The 21,259-nt window shown below is 53.7% G+C and overlaps 1 protein-coding gene across 20 annotated transcripts in view; it reads right to left on the bottom strand.

The window, feature by feature from the left end:
* Positions 1–2,610: 2,610 nt before the first annotated feature.
* Positions 2,611–21,259, bottom strand: part of LOC144733279 (single-stranded DNA-binding protein 2-like) — a 33,376-nt gene continuing 14,727 nt past the window's right edge. For 2 of the 20 annotated variants that reach the window (XM_078615092.1, XM_078615086.1), the window contains exons 7-19: positions 20,571–20,630; positions 19,924–19,990; positions 19,270–19,337; positions 17,323–17,414; positions 15,482–15,530; positions 14,046–14,081; positions 13,667–13,721; positions 12,174–12,230; positions 11,260–11,330; positions 8,496–8,556; positions 8,052–8,080; positions 7,056–7,160; positions 2,611–3,180 (exon numbers count right to left, since the gene is read on the bottom strand). In XM_078615092.1, the coding sequence (XP_078471218.1) occupies positions 3,151–3,180; positions 7,056–7,160; positions 8,052–8,080; positions 8,496–8,556; positions 11,260–11,330; positions 12,174–12,230; positions 13,667–13,721; positions 14,046–14,081; positions 15,482–15,530; positions 17,323–17,414; positions 19,270–19,337; positions 19,924–19,990; positions 20,571–20,630 (780 nt within the window). In that variant the 3' untranslated portion in view covers positions 2,611–3,150. Of the gene's footprint in view, positions 3,181–3,794; positions 3,824–7,055; positions 7,186–8,051; positions 8,081–8,495; positions 8,557–11,259; positions 11,331–12,173; positions 12,231–13,666; positions 13,722–14,045; positions 14,082–15,481; positions 15,531–17,322; positions 17,415–19,269; positions 19,338–19,923; positions 19,991–20,570; positions 20,631–21,259 lie in introns of all 20 variants that reach the window. The other 18 variants (XM_078615090.1, XM_078615083.1, XM_078615099.1 and 15 more) reach the window with 14 other exon arrangements.

The following is a 21,259-nucleotide window of genomic DNA, read 5'->3' as shown; positions in this document are numbered from 1 at the left end:
AGAGGCAGCCCCCCAAATTGGGGGGCCCGGGACAGACAACACGGCTACCGACAACAAAAGATGTTTATTTAATTGTTGGTAGTTCATGGCTCCGCGAGAAAGCAAGAAATAACAGCATATTACACAGCATGGAAATAGAACTGAAGAACGCACAGGCGCAAACATGCCTAAGGGTTGTGTACACTGAAATATACATGACACTGTCGGTAACAGAGAACGTGTACACGGGATGAACGACGCAGCAGCCCCCTCGCCGCGCCTCCCCGTGGAGCCGGGGGTCTTTTTTCTCCTGCCAAAATTGGGTCCCCCCCCTATCCCCGAGAGCCGTCGCCATGGAAACAAGGTCCAACGGGAACCAGTTGACTCGTATCGATGTTGCCACGGAAGCAGTTCACGCTCGTCGCTGTTCTCGTGCGGGCGGGCCGAATAGAACCGGTTCACGCAGAGTCTTGTTCTGATGTAAAACAATAACAGTCCACCAACGCGACCGTGCCCATGAACACTGTTGACTTGTGCCCACAGACACAGGTCCAGAGTGGAACCAGTTTACAGAGTCTGTTCCCATGGAAACGCGTTCACATGGAAACAAGTCCATTGGAAGCAGTTGGCATGGAGACCGTTCTCGTGGAAACAGGTCCAATTGAAGCAGTTCAAGTGGAGCTTGTTTCTATGGAAACATGTTGATCCAATGGAATCAATGGACGTTGAGCCTGCTGCCATGGAAACAGATACAATGAAAGCAATTCGCCAATACCCCTTGTTTACTGGCACAATCGAGACGTGCCCTTGCGGGGTTCCTCACTGCACGCGTGGTTTTACACTGGCTATTAGTCCAGCTGAGCAGGAAACAAACTATTATATTTTACCAGGTAAAAGCTTTTTTTTCAGAAGCGACCTGGCCACAGATGATAGCCCAATCAAGTGGCTTGTGGAAATTTACAGCAGCCCGATACGCTAAACGCGTGACGCCGGTTCTAAACGCAGAGGGAGGACCCGGAGAAAAACCCACGCGACCACGGGGAGAGCATGCAAACTCCAAATATACAGCAGGCATTAGGGCTGGGATGGAACCCACGACCTCCTGTATACAAGGCGAGGTAGTTAACATCTCGCCACCGCGGCAATCACGGGGGGGGGGGGGCGCAAGCAGGGCCAGAGTTAATAATTTTCGCCAAAAGCACTGGCTACGTGCCATTCGACTCGCTGTGCCGTGTCAGCGGCAGGTCTCGGCTTCTGCAGTGGGAAAAAAAAAGAATCTGGGTAGTGGGACATGGCCCCAGCGCAGCTCGGTTGTACGGTGGAAAAAGGAGGTATAGAAGCCCATTGCCATGGCAACAGGTCCACGTAGAACCGGGTCCACGGGATTCTGGGCCTGTGTGGACCGAGGCTGCAACGGGACCATGGGGACCAGGTCCCTCCCGACTCCACCTCCTCCACCACTAACCACCCCCCACTCCCCATCGACATGGAGGCTTCGCGCACTTGCACCGGCGGCTGGCGGCATTATACACCGTCCATCTACGTTACCTTTGGGTTTTGCGATTTTTTATTTTTTTTTATATTAAAATGTACTTGCACCATCACTAACACATCAAATTGAATAATAATGATGATTAAAAAAAATACTTGTAATTGAACCCTGTGCCGCCCCAGGACTGGCGCACGAGGTTTCCCCGCCCCACCCTGACCCCCCTCCTCATGGTGGGCTGTGAGAGGAGGGGGGGGGGGACACACCTCTGACCGCCAAAGGGGGGACCTCTTCTAGGGGGGTCCATCATCCCGGTTGGCGGCTGGGTACCCTGTATAAACAACGCAGCTAAGCCAAAGAGAGGGGGGACGCCAACAAATACGCAACTACAGGGAGGGGAGGCTTAAATGACGAACTACGGTACAGAACAAAACTAATTCGACATGCAGTACGCTTAAAAATATCTCACTAAACAGGGCAATTCATGGGGAGGAATATTACGTTTGTTATCTCAATTGGTTAGGTAATTATTTAACGTTAACACTTATTTCGTGGACATCATTGCACCCTTGCGGTATGGCTTCTGGTTGCCACGGAGGCAACTTGCCATCGGTACGCCGAGTGGTTACTGTGGAGATGAGAGCACTGGCATCGCCACGGATACAGATTTTTCATCAATTCTTTTTTTTTAGAAAAGTGTGTGCGAGGGGGGGGGGGCAGGGTAACGTGTCGGGGAGGGGGGGGGGGGAGGCACCGTGTGAGTTGCCAAATTTGATGTCGTTCAGCTTTTAAGTTCGCGACCAAACAGGAGAAATCTGCCGTCGATGGAGCCGTACACTTCCCTCCTCCTTGATTTGCGTTCGCGGAGCGAATACCGGTGGGGCTATCAAAACCGCCGTGGATTATTATTATTATTATCATCGAGTATAGAGGGCAGACCCCGTCCCTACAAGGGGAGGGCGGCGTACGGCGAGCGATTCAATTAAAACATCCCCCCACCACCACAGGACATGCACTCCGTGGAAATACACCGACTCCCAACTACAGACGGAACAACGCTTCTCCCGTGAGCAACACAACACATCCCCCCTCCCCCCAGCCCGTGTCCCCCACCACCAACCCCTCCCCCCCCCTCCCGCCCCCCCACCACGTCGCCACCAACAACCATGAGACGAACCGGGCCTCCTTTATTCTTGATCGGCCGGGCGTCCAGGACGACGCGTGGGCGGACCCGCAGCCCCCACCCGACACGCAGCTCTCCGGAGAGTGGCATTTAAATCGAGGACCATCATCGTTATTGAAACCACATTTAAACAAAGAGTTCTTGGTATGTACAACAATTTCGCCTGGCCGCGCACGTCTGTGTACACTTAAGCCAGCTTGCGGGGAGGTGTGTACGTCGCGCGTGTGTAGTACTGCGTACGTGAAGCCGGTGTGTGTGTGTCGGGAGGTGTGCGCGTGTCCGGCGAGGGAACAAGCGTGGCTGTGCGGGACGTCACAGCGTGGTGTGTGTGCATGCACGCCGGTGTGTGCGTGCGTGTAGGGTGTTGTTACTGGACTATGATAGGATCCCCCTCACCCCCACCCCCCACCCACCCCCCGACAGCGCGCATGCTGGTTACAGGGGGGTCCTGGAGGCTCTGGGGAGACCCCGGCTGGCTGCTGTTGCACAGGGGGTGCACTCACACCCCCATCGGCATGCCCGGAGAGAACTGGAATTACACACGGACGCACGTGTCACACGGCAAAAAGGGGTATAACACCGTCGCGCGCGGTTAAAATCCGACGCAGACACCATCACCACCACCACCGCAAGCGCGGTGCTCACCGTTTAAAACGCACGTCGCCGATTTTACACAACCCGAACACAGCGCACATTCTTAAATATTAAACACCAAATTGTAATTACTACTAATACCACCACCGTAAGTCAACACACCCAAATGTCACCAGATGTCAAGGTACTATAAGCAAACCACACATCCGTGCGTACAGAGAACTGGGCCAAATCCGAATTCCAAATACAACTGGTGCTGATGCTGCTCAATACAGGCCTGGCACATGCCACACAATCGCATCCCCTCCCTCGCTCCCTCGCTGCCCACACCGACAACTCCCCCCCCCCCACAATCCACGGAGGGGAGAGCCAGGCGGGGGGCGGGCAGCGGGGGTGGGTGGCCGCCGCGACCGGGGTGGGGGAAGAAGCGCGTTCCTGTCGCCGGTCGGCCGGGCGACGTTGCGGCGGAGGCGGCATTTATTACAGAGCACAGACAGACGCGGCAGATAAAGAGAGTGGGAGAACCAGCGCTGGGGATGCAGCACTTACTCGGGGTGTGCGGCGGCGCTTCAGAGGTTCTGGACAAACCAAAGGGAGAGACTCGTGGTCAGTGACGGTGTCTCGGCGCCGGGGGTCAGGCATGCACGCCGGCCGGTGAGCGAGCGGGAGGGTGGCTAGCAGGGGGAGGGGGGGGGGGCGATCGCAGCAGCAACTCGCAGAAGCGGGCTTTTTGGAGGGAGGGGGGGCGTTGGACTAGCCGGTTAGTCGTCAGTCCTCCCACATCTCGCCCTCTGGGAAATTGTCCCGCGGGCGGTGGTCGCTCTCTTTCCACTGCCTTAGGGGTCGGGGTCGGGGGGGGGGGTTGCGTAAGTTGTTGCTCTACGCAGGCCATCTCTCTCTCTCTCTCTCCGTGTGTTTTCGGGTTGCGCAGCGCGTCGTGGCGCCGCGTGGGAGCGAATGGCTGCGCCGGACAGCGCGCGGTAACAACCCCGAAGGCACCACGGAGAGAAATTCTGACCGGTTGCTTATTTGAACGGGGCGTTTACGGCTATTTTGACTCAAATCAATCTCCCGCTTTATCACTGCAAAACCGAAGCGTGCCGGGGCCACGCCGAGGCCGGGTTGGTTTTTCCGCTGCAGGAACCGAGCCGCGACGTCGGCACACGGCCGGCGTGGCGGCTCGGTTTGAGTCGAGACGCACGGAGACGATGGCGGCGATGCCGCAATCGAGAGCTGCGCGGCCATAACACGCAACGGACGCATCGCGAGCCCCACGTCCGTGGCTCTACTTGGACCCCGAACCAGATTCGGATGTCTCGCGAGGCCGGCGTAGCGCAGTTTGCTTCCTGCAGCCAGTGGAAGACCAGCGGTACCGCGAGAGCTCCTGCGCTGGCTCGGCTCGGATGTGCCAGTGGAAAAAAGGGGTATGTATGTATAGAGCGGAAGGATGCTGCTCTGGCCTACATGTGGGAGGGCTGGGAGAGGAGGCAGTGACAGCGGCGGCAGCTGTAGCAGCGGTGATGCAGTGGGAGCGCGTGCAGCGTCTAAAACGCAAGCGGACCCACGGAAAACTGCCGGGCCTCAAAACCCGCACAGCGCGGACACAGCACGCCGCGGTGGCGGCGGCGGCGGCCCCAACCGTCTCTCCCTCCCGGCCGCAGCAGTAGAGCCGGGGCAGAATGTCGCAACACCCGCGGGCCGAAAGCCGCCAAAGAACCACATTGGAACAGACGCCGCCACCACCGCAAACGGCAGATGTTGGGTGGGGGGGGGCGGCACAGTATGAGGAGGACGAGGAAAAGGAGGACCAGGAGGAGGAGGAGGACAGCGAGCAAGGCACCCAGAGAAAGCACATGTGTGAACGTACGGACGCATGTCAGGGTTAGTATTGAGCAGCCCAGTCACCAGCCCACCATGGGGACGAACACGCAGAGTGGCTGTGCACGCGACATGGCCGGCACGCCCCTCGTGGGGGGCGGCACGTCGTCTGACATGAGGGTGGGATGCCGCAAGCAAAGCTGCAAAGGTGCGTGTGCGCGTAAGGTGCTACACGGTAAAAGAAGAACAAAAAAATGTAACAACACATGCAGCCTCCGCGAGGCCGATGCGAAACCCACTCTCAGCTACGTTTATGCCTGACGCGACTGCCAACCGCGTGGGCACATGGCATGGGTTCTCTTTGTATGGAGCGACATGCACACATCTCTGCACTCTCGTCCTTCTCCTTCGTGGCTTGTGAGCACTACGCTCGCATATCCCGACTGCAGTGGGCCCAGGGATGCACCCAGCTCACGGGCAGTGCAAGCGCGGCTCGCGATAGGGATGATGCCCGTTTGTAAATTTGACTAGGATTTTATTTTCCAAAACTTTGTCTTGAATGTGGGAGAAAAAATAATCTTGCGGAAGCCGGTGCCAACCCCGAGGAACTCACCAACGGAGTATTCCTAGGGCGCCGCCGCAGATATCGAAATTCGAAAGCAAACCAGCGTGAGCGGACCGGCCGCCTAACCACCCTGGCGTGACCACCTCAGGTGACCAACCCGTGTTGACAACTCCGGCATGACAACGCTGGCATGACTATCCCGGCGTGACCCCCCTGGCGTTACCACCCCGGCGGGCGTGGCAACCCCGGCGTGGCCATCTCACGTAACCATCTCACGTAACCACCCCGACGTGATCACCCCGACGTTGAGCACCCCGGCATGACAACCTTGGTACGTGACCACATCATGTGACCGAACCACGTGACGACAGAGCGTGACCGGCACGAGGGACAACCACGGCGTGAAAGGCCATGCGTGTCTCGTGGTTCTAGGCCCCGCTCACTCTTTGTTGCGCAGCTCGTAGGATCGATAAGTTTGGCCACCCCTGCAAGACCCTTTAACATGTCACCCTCCCCACCACACACGCTGAATATGGACGCAGTGGCACTTACCTCTACAATCCCTCTAGAACCCCTGTCCCATTTACAGTCCCTCGAATGTGCACCAACGCTGCATTGGTCGCGAAAGCCTACGTGTTAAATCGACTGTATTTTCTGGCATGTACATATAGTAAGCAATGAAGTCGTGCACCGATTCAAAGAGTCAAATCGAGTCTTCTGACACTGGTGGCAGCGCATTCGCCACCCATTGAATCGTCACTGTTTGTAACCCATCGCATTCTGCTCCCATGCGTCGCCTGTGCAAAGTTACCAATGACGCGCTACGAACCCGGTGAAATAACTTTGATTCCTGGCCAGCCAAAAGCGAAATCCACGTCTGAATTGGTCCTCGGCGCCCGAAAGTCACCTCCTCCCACCCCCCCGCCCCCGCCACCTTCACCAACCCGGCACGGTGAAGTATGGTCAAACGCAACTTGGTGGGCAGAGGCCTTCATCCGGTAGTAGCAATGGGTAGGTAGGTCTGCAACGATTTGCCTACCCTCTACGATCTGATGAGGTCCTACGAAGCCCGCGGCTGACGGATCGATTCAACGACGAAGTAAATTCCTAATTAGAGCGGCCTCTAGTGGCAGCGAGAGTCACGTGACTCCATGACGCACGCGACGCGTACGAAACAACGACGCCGTCACAACAATCGTCGATTCGCACTCAGGATTTGACGCATCTGTCCTTCAGCAACAAGAGTGGATTATAATTCACGAATCAATACATCGCTCTTTTAGACTTCCCCGACAAGGAGAGGGGACCTTACCGTGCCCTTGGTAAGGGAGTGGTGGTGGTGGGGGGCGGGGGTCTTACAGTGCCCTTGGTAAGGAGGGGAGCGAGGGTTTATTGTACCCTTGGTAAGGAGGGGAGGGGGAGCTTACGCTGTCGCCTGGGAAGGGGTTGAGGAAGCCTCCTGGGATTTCGTCATCCTCGTGGGGGGTCCCCGGGGCGTTGCTCATTCCCCCGCTCATGTTGTTGGGGGAATTCTGCAAACGCGCACGCGCACGCACCCACGCAAACGCGCACACGCAAGACGGGGGGAGGGGGTGGGGGGTTAGTGCGTAAGCTTACACCTGCAAGTTTTCCCCAGCTTCGTCCTGGTCGCGTTATCGGCATCGCGGCCGCGAGACTTAAGGATCCGTTCCGAAACTCTCTCGCACAGCGGTGAATTCCCTCCGTGTTGTCGTCAGAGAATGGCCCGCGGATGGGGATATCGCAAAGCTACCTCTGAGAGATGCCTTCTTCAAGTGACCTCTTAGCCACAGGAGGTGAGGACGGGGTTGGGAGGGGGGTGCAGCACATTCCTACCCACCCTGCCGCAGACAATGGTGTTCCGTCACGTGACAGTCAAACCGATAAAAATGTGTATGTTCTCAAGAGCTAGAATAGAGCCAAATTCATTGTCTGTGTGTGTGTGCAGTCGTTGGTGACCGTGCCGAGACCACCGACTGAAACCTGCATTAGAAGCCAGGATTCTCAGCGGTGCCGGCTCAGTGCTCCGACTTGCCTTGCCAACTCTTCATGCAACATGCTCAAATCACAAGGAGCGCCCCCCCCCCCCCCCCCGCCACTGCAAAGCGATTACCACCGAAACGACAATCATCACAATCGCACGACACGTTCTTGTTTTTTTTTTTCATAAGTCGCTGAGCAGGCGGCCAGAAAACCACCAAGCAGAGAGGGGGCCGGCATCAAGCAACACTCGTGAAAGCGTTAACAGCTAAGGGTTGAACGCGTTTTATTTCGGTAAATAAGAGAAGTTTGGGAAAAGGGCCGACAGGAGGGAATTCCAAAGTGGAGCAAAAGTGTCCACGTGGCCCGACTCCTCATGTGTGCCCCCACGACTCTACGCAGAGGCACCCCGGGGGGCAGCTTACCTTGGCAATTCCATCCATATCTGCCGACCCTGCAATATAAACGTCGCAAGATAAAAGGCACCGATATATCTCAGGGGGGCGGACAACATTCTACGTGAGTGCCAAACGTGCGCGCGTGCGTGTGTGCGTGTTAGCGTGCGTGTTGCGGCGCGCTCCGCAGGTTTTTCGCGGCTGATCCGCTGTTTGCCGGTGTGTTTTCGGGTCGTGCCGCCGTGCCGTTTGGCGGGACGTCCCGAAAAAAATTTTCGGCTCCCGAGGAAGTTCCCCCCCCACCCCATCCCCCCCCTCACCCAACCCCACCCGGCACGTGGAGCGAAAACATCGGACGTGGCGCCGAACAACAACATGCGGCACGACCCGAAGACGCGTCGGAGGGCTAGAGGCACGCGCGTGCGTGTGCGTGTGTGTGCGTTTGTTTGTATACGCAAGAGCAGTCACAGGCACCTAAAGATCCATTCATATGGGATTCCATGCCCATTCCGCCATCTCCAGGTCCCATTGGGAACTGTAACACAACAGGCCATGCCATTCAAACCTTCAGGCGGAAGCAATAACAATACAATCACACAAGACAAAGGTGGATTTCCGAAGCGCCCACACGTGCGACCGCAACTCAACGTGCTGGGAACAAAAACGGTGGGGGCATGTCGAATTTTTCAAGGATAGAAAGCGAGGCAGTCCGTCACGGGCAGAGGAAAAACGACTTAAAAGTCTGGATCTTGAACATGGGTGGGGGAATCGACAGCACGAATGGCTGGGGGAAGGGAGTTCAGGCCGTGTGGGCAGCAGAGGAGAATGGGCGACCTCCCACTCAGCGAAGGTCGACTGTGGGCTTCGACAGGAGACCTTGGGTGCCAGATATGAATTGTGCAGGTGGAGTAGAGTGAGATGAGATTGAAGAGTTAGGAGAGTGCATCGTGGCGAGTACAGATCTAGTTGCTTGTTGTATTTAGTTTGTTGCCTTTCCCCCGCACCTCCGATTAGCACGGTTGGCTACGTACTGTGCGAAAGAAATTTAACATAAATTCATATACATGAGAGGGGAAGAGGTGGGAAAGGTAGGAGAGTGTGTGGAGGCGAATGGAGTGAGATGAGAGGGAAAACGTGAGCGGGGGGGTGGCCGGTGAATTCTATTTTCACACATCGTGAAAAACAAAAGTCAAAAGAGGTCATCGCTGCCAGCGCCGTTGATGCCACCACCAGGCGGAATCACTTCCTTCCGTTTGCTAGATCCCTTAGCTGTTGCAGAGTGAGCACCCGACCCATCGAAAGGTGTCGCCTTGCAGGATTCCACCATCCCGTTTGTGGGCCTTCCTTTTGTTAACGGTTGACCAATCCTTCAAGGATCACTCTGACAACGTTAACTCCACCTGGCATCTACCACCCTCTGGGTGTCACTTCAATGTAACCACATGCCCCTCCTCCACCCGCGCAGTGTCCCACCCAATCACAACCTCCTCCTCTTCTCAATTACATCGACAGAGCTATCCTGCCACAGCTCCGTTCAAAAATTGCAAGTTGCTTAACTCCATCCACCTCCACCCTGTGCACGTGTCCCACCCATGAAAACATCACTTCTACAGACGTACCTGCAAAGCTTTAATGCCGCATTCTGTTACAAACTTCCAATTATTTATCTTCTAGTGCCATGAAAATCCTAGCATCTACCGCTTGGACCTAAATACGGAAGGCCACGTGTTTATTTTCAGCTTTGTTCCAGCTTCTCTGACCTGTGCAGTAACAATCGACATTACTCCAAACTCAAAACACCAACCTCAACAACAACCTAACCTCTCAACTCTCCCAAATTGTGTATTGTAGTCCTTCAAATGTAGAAAATGCCCAGCCAAAAGGCACCAAACTAACCTTGACAGATTGTAAAACATCAAATCCTCATATATTCAATTTGCGATTTCAAAGCCCCCATCTGTCAAGTACGAGTTATTAAAACTGGCATGTCTGCTTTTGTTGAGACCGCATTGGGGACATGAGGGTTTAATGATTTGTCCTTCTCGCAAGTTAATTAATTGGCACTATTCATGGTCGCAATTTAATTCACCAATTCATCTTGGGAGGTTGACCGGGTGGCTCGGAGGTCAGAGGGTTAAAGCCGGCACCACTGGAACCCTTGGTTCGAATCCAGGCAGCCGTCTGTGGTTAGAATAAGTTACCCGGTGAAGCGAGTCTATGGTCTGAGCCCGGCAACCAATGACTGCGAAAAAAAATTCCAACCGTCGTGAGAAATCTTCCGCCGGACTAAATTTGCCTCAATTCCAACTCTGAGAATAAGATACATCGGTTTGACTGTCATGTGACGATGTTAATCTGCAGTTGGACGGGTAGGAAAGTGCTGCCCCCAGATGTGTGTCCGTCCAGAGGTCACTTGAAGGGATCTCAGTAGTAGTCCTGCGATATCCACTTCTCTGAGCCGTTCTCAAACACAGAGGGGTCATCGCAGTGCTCCGTGACAGTTGCGGATGGATTCTTTGTCTTATGACGCGATTCCAACAGCGCAATCGCGATGAAAATGGGAAAAAAATACAAATTCTAAACAAAAACAACAGCAGTAATAGATATTGTGTTTAAAACCGTGGAGAATGTCACAGCCTCTAGTGGCTAGAGGAGGTGACGTTAACCCATTACATGAAACGTATATCAATAAAAAAACATCGATTCCTACACACGCAACTGAACGCATGTATCATGAGCTTCACAACCAATATTAATTGAAGGGTTGATGTATCGTTCCACTCATATTGGACACCTGATGTGTGTGTGTCAAGTCAGACTGTTGGTGATATTGCCGAGTCAGGGTATTGGCTAACCATGGTGTTGGTTAGTCAAGGTGTTGACGAGCCAGGGTGTGGGCGAGTCAGGGTTCTAACGAGTCAGGCTGTTGATTAGTCAGGGTTCTAACGAGTCAGGCTGTTGATTAATCGGGTGTGTTGGCGAGTTAGGTTATTGGTTAGTCGGGGTGTTTAGCCAATCGGGATGTTGGTGAATCAGGGTGTTGACTAGTCAGGGTGTTGGCGAGTCAGGGTGTTGACTAGTCAGGGTGTTGGCAAGTCAGGGTGTTGGCGAGTCAGGGTGTTGGCAAGTCAGGGAGTTGGTAAGTCGGAGTGTTGACGAGTCAGGGTGTTGACTAGTCAGGCTGTTGGCGAGTCAGGGTGTTGCCGAGTCAGGTTGTTGGCACCCTGGGATCACTCACGTTTGGCCGGTTCGCTCCGGGAGGCACTGGGGTCATCATGGTGTACATGTTCTCATTGGAGCCGGTCGAGTCTAGAGCAACAAAGACAACAGCCCCCGGCACAGTCAGGACATCACAAGTCAACATCTGCGACGCAACGGGCAGTCGTGGCAGCGACTCCAGCCAAGCTGACGTGCGGTAACACTGCAGTGACCCTGCACACTAGCGACGTGGTCGATGGTAGAAAAACCTTTCCTAAATCCAGCTTGCTCACATGATTGGTTTGGCCTCCAAGGGGGTACAATATTCTTGACTATAAATAACGCTGAGTCTATCTGCCTGCCCTGTCATACCCTTAATCCACTGGCACGCACACGAGGCCGAACCAGGACGGACACCGCATGGGTGGTTTTACGAAGGCAATTGACCAAGCCAAAACCAAACTGCGATTCGCTGGCCTAGAAAGGTATCTGTATCTGGCTTGTGGCCAAAGCTGGGCCAGAGGCGCGGGGTTCTTGACGCATTCATTGCATGCAACGTCGGCAGTACGGCTCGGTTTCTACGCAGTGGAAAAAAAACAACGCTCCTCCCGAGGAGCTACACCAGGGGCCGTGCCGAGCCCTCCCGGCACGGCTTCAGGAGCTAGGTTGGTTTTTCCACTGCAGGAACCGAGCCGTGACGCACGTAGACGTCGACCGCGGCGATGCCGCCGCCGCGGCGGCGATCGAGAGCCATGCCGCCATCGCACGCTACGGACGCGTCGCGAGCCCCAACGTCCGTGGCCCTGCTTGGCACCCCGAACCAGATTCGGATGTCCCGCGAGAGGCTGGCGTCGCGCGGTTTGGTTTGCCGAGTGGAAAAACGAGTATCTGGCTGCTCTAAGGTAGAAGGGACGTTTGGGTAATGGTGCTCGCTGCAGCCCGACGCTCGCTCACCTTGTGAGAGGCGGTGTCCGGCGAGCACCTGGGCAGGGTGGGGGCCACCGGGGGAACCTGCACATGGGGGTGACAAGACACCCACGTGACTCCCACGGGATTCTTCCACCCCCTCTACTGGAAGTAAACTGAACGTCAGTAATGGTTTTTATTTAATCTAAAACTAGGGGGGAGTGTGACGCTTAAAGGATATCTGGGGTGGAGCGCTCAGTTACTACCTAACTGCACTGCGGTCCGGCCGGGGCGACCGATGGTCCAGCACTCACTGATCCACTCCAATCGCTCGCTCACTCACTGGCGGCCAGTCGCTTCCCTGTCACTCTTCTATTGCTACTACCACGGTTACCGTTCCTGTGAACTGAAATTCGTTAACTACTCCATCCATGTTGAGGATTTGGTCGACCAGACCCTGACCGTTTAATTTCATCCTGCACACGGTGTTCAACTACTGCACGGCAGGTCACACTAACTCACCTAAGTCACGCACTCACTCACCCACCCACCCACTTACCACACTGCAGGTCACAACACCCACCCACCCATTCACCACACTGCATGTCACAACATCCACCCACCCACTCACCACATTGTAGGCCAGAACACCCACCCATTCACCAATTCACCCACCCACCACACTGCAGGTAACAACACTCACCCTCCCACCACACTGCAAATCACAACACCCACCCACCCCCTCACCCACCACACTGCAGGTCACAACACTCACCCACCCACCACACTGCAGGTAACAACACCCACCCACCCACCCACCACACTGCAGGTCACAATGCTTCTCTTTCTGCTTCTTCCCTCGCACTGCTCAACTTTCCAAATACCTCCCTTGATCCATTTTCCAAAACTCTTAAACGATAAGTCTGCTCAATTCAATAAACTATTGTACATCACAACTGATATTGGAGTGCTGTTTGTTGCCGGCCGTTTGACGTTTTGGGCCTCCGAGCTTGTGCTCAGCAACTGTGTTTAACTATAGAGATAGCCGTTTTAACAAGTAGAAAATAAACAACACTATCAATGAACGTCTGTTTATTATTAGGCTGTTTAATATTCAGCCTCTGATTTTTCCCCATGTGACACAGATTAACCTGAACCCATAATCGCACTCAAGCTCAGCTGGCACACTCGGCAGTTTGTGTGCCAGCAGGAGCGGTGAGCGCAATGAACTACGGACCCAGCCACCCGAGTTCGATTCCGGCTCAAGGCCAACTTCAGTGGCGAGTATCTGAAGGGGTCCTGGGATTACCCTCGGTCGACTCGATCTTAAATGAGTACCTGGTGCCGCATGCAAATGCCAGCACTGGGGAAAACAACGGCAGCCACAAATGGTTCCGGCAACACCACCCCCTCGTGTGCCGTGCTGGCCTTCATAGGTGCTGCTTGCTCATGGCATTTGTGCTTATTTAGTAGGGGGCGTGTTTTCTGCTGCAGTGTCGTGGTAAAGAGGGGGAGGGGCAGAGACACCGTGCGATAGTTACCTCCTGGGCTGGGCATGATCGGGGTTCCGGGAGGACCGCCACTACCAGGGGCACCCTATGGGAGATGCCCACATGCGCGCACACACACGCGCACACACAACAAGAGCAGGCATCGTTAACCCCACGAGACGGGCAAAGAGACACGCACATGAACGGCGGAAGACACGGACACCGACACGCACACACGAAGGCGGGCAGCACAAGCAGCACAAGCAGCACAAGCAAATACGCGCACACACACACGTGCGGGGGCACACGCGGACACGAGCAAGTTGGCGCACGAGGACGGCCGCGTGAGCAAGCAAGCACGAACTGCGGAGGAGGGGAGCGAGGCGCGCGCATGGATGTCGAATGGCTCGCGGAGACGTGGAACACATACCCCGTAGCTTCCGGGAGAAGAAGCTGAAAAGGGAGCCTACAAGAAAAAGGACAGGTGGGGGCGTGGGTGGGGAGGGAGGGGGCGGGCGGGAGAGGGAAGAAGAAGGTGAGACAGGAAATAACAAACGGAGGAGACGCCGAGCGACTCGGTGATGGGGCTCGGCCGAGCGAGAGAGACGCAAAGAGGCACGGACGGAATAACATCGGAGGGAAGAGGAACACAGATGGAAAAGCTTCAGTGCAAAATGGAGAGAGAACAGCTGATCACATGGTCACAGGGCGTAACAGTGCCAGGCCGCTCACGGCCCCCAAACCCCCCCCCCCCGTGCGGCCCGGGCTGAGGGCATCCGTTCACTCGGTAAACGTTGGACGGCACCGACACACCACAGCTGGCGGCCGTGTCGGGCGGGACCATGACACGCGGCCTAGGGTGGTGCGAATCTCGCCAACGCATCGCTAATTTAATTACAAAAGTCACACGCATGGCACAGATGCTGTGATGCTTCCCCACCAACATCGCGTTTCATCCTCGGGAAGTGTTCAATTAGCGATGGCAACGTTACGTCCCGAGCCGCACGAACGGGATGACATCACGCAAGCACGGGCATGACATCATCGCCTTGGCCGGCAAAGGCCTTCAGTGCTGATTTTTATCGGAAATCAATCTGCCCCCGGTGTTATCCACGGCAAATTCCGTAATGGCAAAACAACTTGAAAAAAAATTCCGTTCAAATAATTATCTCATTATCTTCAAGAGAGATTTATCATGACCCCCACCCCCACACCCCCACCACAAAATAGAGCAAACGCAGCAATATTTTTTAAAAGATACACACGAGCTACCACGTCACCTAGCACCCACCCCGGGTCCGATAGAGCAGTGGTTCTCAACCTTTGTTGGCGACTGCACCTTCCCCCCTTGTTGAATTTATTTTCAACCCAGTAGTACCACCCCCTTGCCTGACCCAACATGGTTCTGAGAAATAAATGTACGAATAATGAACATCAATATGTTAACCATTTGTTCGTTTTGTGAGGTTAGACTAAGTAACCGCAAGCGAATAATAAAAACGGACGCTCTGCATTGCGCGACGCAATTCGTTCGCGCTCGCTGGTTACTCTTGGAAACCCACATTGTTGACGATCAATGAGTTAAGGTCTTCAATATAGTCCGAGGTTGCCATGCGGATTTACATTTTATCGCAGTTATTTTATATTGGCAGATTCACACGTCATTACACACACCAATGACTCCCGCGGATTATAAATCGCTTTGTGTACACCCCCTGGGGACATTGCCGGTTGAGAACCACTGCGGTGGGAGACGACAACGGGCAAACGGTGCGACGCAAACGGCCGCCGGCACGAGGCCCAAGGTGTGGCGACAGACGCGCAAAGACGGCTGTGAAATTTCGACGCGGGCCGGGAGGGACCCACCGAGTTTGGGTTGGAGGCGTTAGGCCATGGACGTCCACCGCCGGGCCCCCTGCGAAGGAACACGGGGGAGGGGGACGGAGGATTACCAAACGCGACCACAACCGGCGCCGTTCACCGCAATATATATATACGGCGATTGTCATTTGGTATTATTATATTAGCCGCTTGTGCACCCAGCAAAAGGTCTCACCGAGTCTCAACTCTTTTTCACGAGGGGTGGGAAAGGGTTGTGGGGCGATTGTTGTTGTTGCTGCTGCCGTTGCTGCTGTGCATGTAATCCAAATCGAGTAATTTGCAGGAAACCAGTGACATTGTGCGTGTGCGTTTTTTTAGCAATGAGAGACCACCGGAGGAAACCCATGCAGAGCAAGGGGAGGCAGCAGAGTCAGAAATGTAACCCAGGCTCTTCCTGCTGTGAGGCACGAGCGTTGCCACTGCGCCGTCACCCTGCGATGATATACGATACGATGAAGATAACTGTATCCGCCCGTAATGCGGAATTCTTTGATATGTTGATTATTATAATAAAAAATTTTTTTTATTGTCTGAACAAAAAGGTTCTAAGAAAACTTGAGATTAAAGTTGTAAATAAACTCGCGCTATACCCGTTAAAATAGCGCTGTGCCAAAAGTTCTACGGACTAATTAAAGACATGCCAGTCACGTGACAACACCACATTTAAACTAAGATCAGCGTGATACGAAAGTACGGTTTTCGTACGATACGAGGTCACGACGCCTCATTGCCGAACTTAGTTTTTCCTTTGGTCATTGAGGTGACCACCCCCCCCCACCCCGGTCACTGACTCCTCTATTCCTGGTCACTTGAGTTCTCACCCTGGTTACACAAAACACACTTGACTACAGTACTGTAATGTCACAATCATAATCACGGCTGTTCAACAAAAAAAGAATATAAAATATATATTGCGGAAGTATTTAGGAAACAAACACAAATTACATAACAGTTATAGGGATGTAGCCCACTCTGCTAAACGCTTTCCAACTGAAGTTGGCAAAATGGCGGTTGCATGACATCACAGTTTCCGCAGTTCATTCGGTTATTTAATTATTCATGCGCGGCTTGGGTTGCATCATAAAACATGGCAGGATGTAACGCCACAACCGTTAAGAAGGCTCGTTGGCAGCCTCATGTCGAGTGAACTGCAGTGGAAGAACTTTTAATTGAGTCTTTTATTCGCACTGGGGAGTACAGCAAAGCGCAATATACACAGTGCAATAAAAATGCAATGTACACTTACGACAAATTATATCACGTCGCAGCTGTCCCCGCGTGCCACAAGGTTTGAAGCAGCTACCGGCCAGCAATTGGGCAATTAGTCCGTCAATAGAGAGCAATGGATCCAAGCAGTTTCACCCAATTAAGTAATTGGCGAGCGATTGATCAAATTTGGCAGATTTCGACCGTGACGCCGTCAACACGAATCCTACTCCGTTTCTAATAATGTCACGGGATCTTTCACGTGCACTATTGCCCGAAGGGACAGCTGCCATCGGTGGGTCCCTTAGGCTAAAACACCAGCGTGCTACGAGACGCTTGCTACGTCGTGGACGCGACGTAAAATGCAAGTTTGTTGTTGGCGTTTAAGCAGACGTCGCGTATTTACGGATAACGCGGCCGTACACCCGTAAGTGCGCGGAGCAGCGTGAATGTGGGGGATGGGGGGGGGAAGGGTGGGGAGAAGGGGGGGAAGGTGGGGGGGGTGAGGGGAAGGAGGGGGGTGTTGGGGGGAAGGAGGAGGGGGGAGGTGTGGGGGTAGGGGGAATGGGGTGCAGTTGGGGGAAGGGGGGGCTGGTGGGGGGGGGGTGCATCGGCCTTACATGCTGACTCCAGGCATCGCGGGGCCCCCTAGCGGAGTGTGCGGGGGCCGCACTCCTCCCCCGTAGCTTTGCATGGGGAACCACGGTTCTGCCTGCACGGACACACACGAGGACACACACCAGGACGCACGTTTTAGCGACAACCAAATCACCTTACTGTGCGTCGGAGCGCAGAAGCTAAGCAGGGTTAAGGTTGGTTAGTACTTGGATGGGTGACCACCAGGTCTTGCCAGGTGTTGTAGGCGTGGGGCTGCGAGGTGGCCAGGAGATGGCCGTGCTGAGTGTCACCCCCGCGTATGGATGGTGGTGGTGGTGGTGCTGGTGGGTTTTCTCCGGGTTCCTCCCGCACGCCAAACACTCATTAAAGGAATTGGGCAAACATCGCGCTGAAGCAGGACCCTCCTGAAAAAAGAGTCTTGAGACTCAGTGAGGCTGTCCATGGGGTAAATGATTGCGCCATCGTTCATGACAGGGCCCACAGAGGGCACGAACCCCACCCCCCCCAACCCAGCTCCTCCGATTGGAACACCGCCACTTGTTCCAGAATGCAAATACCAACCCAACAGCTCTCACCCACACACTGAGATTCCTACAGTGAAGATGAACCAAACCAATGCTGGGATCTTACCTACAGAACAAATTATACAGCCTAGAGTTCAAACCTAGGTGGAGTAATCAAGCATTAAAATAATACAGATTCAGTCAATTATTTCTTTCCCCAGCATTACGCTGGCGGTGCCATGTGATGAGACAAAAGGTCTGCGAAAACCTCTCTCAGTGCAACCCCCCTTCGTATTTACAGAGAACGGCACCCACGGAAGCAGATCTCACAGAGCTACCGCCGAGATCCCTTCCCGTGACCTCTGCTTCACATCGTAGAGGGGGCTGCACTTTGCCACCTGCTTTGCCATGGAGAGTAACGTTCGTCGCGCGATGGGCATACTGCGATTTTTTTTTATCAAGAGTTGCCATTTGTCCTAAATCAAGTGCAGAACCAAATTGAATGCAATTCTTTATTGGGGGGGGGGGGGGTATTTTCCTGCAGTCATAGGTGACGGGGCTAACCTAGAGATCAATGCTAGGGGGTGTAATGATGCCTTTGTTTATCGATTCATCGATCAATATATATAGTTTGAACATTTATGCAAATTGCACGCAGTGTTAAAAATATGATCCGCATAATTATGGTAAGGAGGTGTGCAGAAGCATGAGAATTGAGAGGAAAAATGTTCACGATACCAGGGAGGCGGAAAAAAAACGAAACCAAAATAATAATCGCAATTGCGGTCCTCGATCGCGACAATCCATCAAATCACCAGCAGGATGGGGGGGGAGAGCGAATCATCACACCCCCAGCGAGTACAAAACAAAAATCCCCCTGTAGATTAACTCGGTCCGCTGGGTTCGTAGCGCAACGCACTAACCAGAACACTACCGCTCCCCACTAACGGATACACACACACACGTGTGTCCGTCCTCGTCGAACCGAGAGTTCTGGCAATTCATAGAAGTTGTGTAAAACGAGATGGGGCGAGGGGGTCTTTAGCGGCGACGCTCCACACGCCTCTCGCTGCAACTCGATTCAACGCGAGTGCGGGCAACAATGGAATCTTTTAGATAAAAAAAAAAGAGCTCGAATTGAAATATTCCATCTTGATTCGAAGCTTTCGTGACTGCAAGAACCCATACTCTTTAGTTCTTTCGGTAAAGTCACGTAGGTAGAAAATGAAATCAAATAAATCACGACGTTTCGGGCGCAACACAAGCGTCCATCATCAGGTGGGAAAGCATATTCTGATCTCGATCGATTGGCCAATGGCTTTCTGAGATTTTACTTTCATTGGTGGCAATTAAAGTGGCAGCGCACGAAGAGCGCGATGATGAAAGAAAACTGTCGAGTTACTTCAAAGCAACAATGGAAACCAATCGCCGGCGCTGTTGCATCACCTGAGGTCCCATGGGCGCCATCCCCCGCGGAGGAGTCATCCTCTGGATAGGGCCCATCCCAGCATGCCCTGCTCCCACAACACGTATGGGGGGGGGGGAGGGAGGGCAGCAGTCGTGAAAATCGAGCATGCGCCTCGAATGGATGAATGAATGGAGATAACATCGGCCAAGTCCAATGTCTTGAGATGACGGTCACATGTAAATCCACATCGTATTGTGACTGCATGCATGTTGAATTTATTCGCACCGTACGTAGCCAACCATGCTAATAGGAGATGTGGAGTTGATTGTAGGGTTTATGGTGATGAGATTTTGTATGGCCAAGGGCAACGATTACAGATTCAGTTCTAAGTGATTTCACCACTCAGCTGCTTTAATACGTAGCAATAATAACAATACTGATATTTTATAATTGGGTCACTGATGCTAATAGCATCCCATAATGCTGTACATTAATTACATATAAGGACCAAACCCCAATATACAGCCACTACCAAGCAAATGAAAACCACTACTGCTACCAAGAAAAAGAAAAAAAACTGAACAAGCAAAAGTAAGAAAACAAAAATCTGAAAAACAACAAAGTTAGCGCAACAAATAAATGAGACCATGAGGTTACATCCGTATGCTTAGTCACGGGGCGGGGAAACTCACCGGGCTGGCGAGTCGGGTCCATGGTGCTGGGCATGAGCGGCTGTGGCCCCGGCATTCCACCCATGCCCTGAGCGGAGCGAGGCAAACACAGACGCAGCAGAGAGCGGCCACACGAGGGACTACCGTCAAACAGGGGCAGCACCACCCTCGGTGACAAGCGCGGTGCATGAGACGCAAGCGGGAGGATTGTGGCGTGCGTGGTGTGCTTGGGGTGTATGTGTGGTGTGTGTGTGGGGTGTTCGTGGAGTGTGTGGTATGTGTGGTGTGTGTGTGGTTTCATATGGATGTGTGTGTGGTTTCATATGGATGTGTGCGTGCGAATTTGATTGGTGTGTTGTGCGGCTTGTGTAATGTTGTCAATGTATTGCTCCGTGTATTGCATTTTATGTGTGGTTGTGCCGTGTGTGTGTGCCATGTGTGTGAGATCCTGCCATGTGTGTGTGTGTGTGCAATTTGTGCCGTGTGCCGTGTGCGTGGTTGTGCTGTGTTGTGTGTGGCTCCCTCGTGTGCGTAGTCGTGTCATGGTTGTGTGGTCGCATGGTGTGTGGCTGTGTGCATTGCGGTTGTACGTGCAACACGGCACTGTGGCTGCGTGTCTGTGCTGTGGTTGTGTGGTAGCGCCGTGGGGTGCTGTCGCGGTGCGTCACCTGTCCGGGCATGCGGTGAGGTCCCCGTGGGCCCCCGGGGAAGCGTGGAGACATGAACGCCTGCAGCGGAAGAGACATAGCAAGCGGACAGCATCCCCATCAGCTCCACGTCCCCCCCCCACCCGCACTCAGCCCAACTAGTGCCGGCACGATTCATCGATTATACAGATTATTCTTTCATTGTCGATTAATCGAGGTGGCCGTGGGGCTTGGATGTCAGAGCGCCGAGTTGGCACCGATGAGATCCTGGGTTTGAACCGGGGTTTCAGCTGCCCATGGTCAAACCAAATTTTTCCGTGTCGCGAGTCAACAGTCTCTGCCCGTTCACCAACGACCGAACCAAAAAGACGCCCATCACGCAAAATATGGTTCCGCGCTTAATTGGGCCAAATTTGAAACGTCGGTTTCAATGTCACGCGGTTCCAATCATGCGTGGCAATATTTTCAGGAGCCAAATGCCAACGTCGAGGTCTACTCGCCACGACGAGCTGGCGGCTTCAGGAGAGAGTTAGTGCAGTTTTGCTATTCTCTGTTGAAGTAGCGCAGACTGATATATGGTCCATAGTTGGAGTTGCATGGCCACAATCACACTTCTGTGGCTTGTCTTTAATTGTCCATTCACGACATTGTCATGCAATGAACATTGTGGCAGGGCGGGTGGGAAAGTGGGACGAGAAAATTAAGAAATG

Source organism: Lampetra planeri, chromosome 46, assembly GCF_965212315.1.
Source record: "Lampetra planeri chromosome 46, kcLamPlan1.2.h2, whole genome shotgun sequence".
Classification (NCBI taxonomy): Eukaryota; Metazoa; Chordata; class Hyperoartia; order Petromyzontiformes; family Petromyzontidae; genus Lampetra; species Lampetra planeri.
Note: the sequence above shows the minus strand (reverse complement) of the source record. Positions and strands in the feature narration are given on the sequence as shown.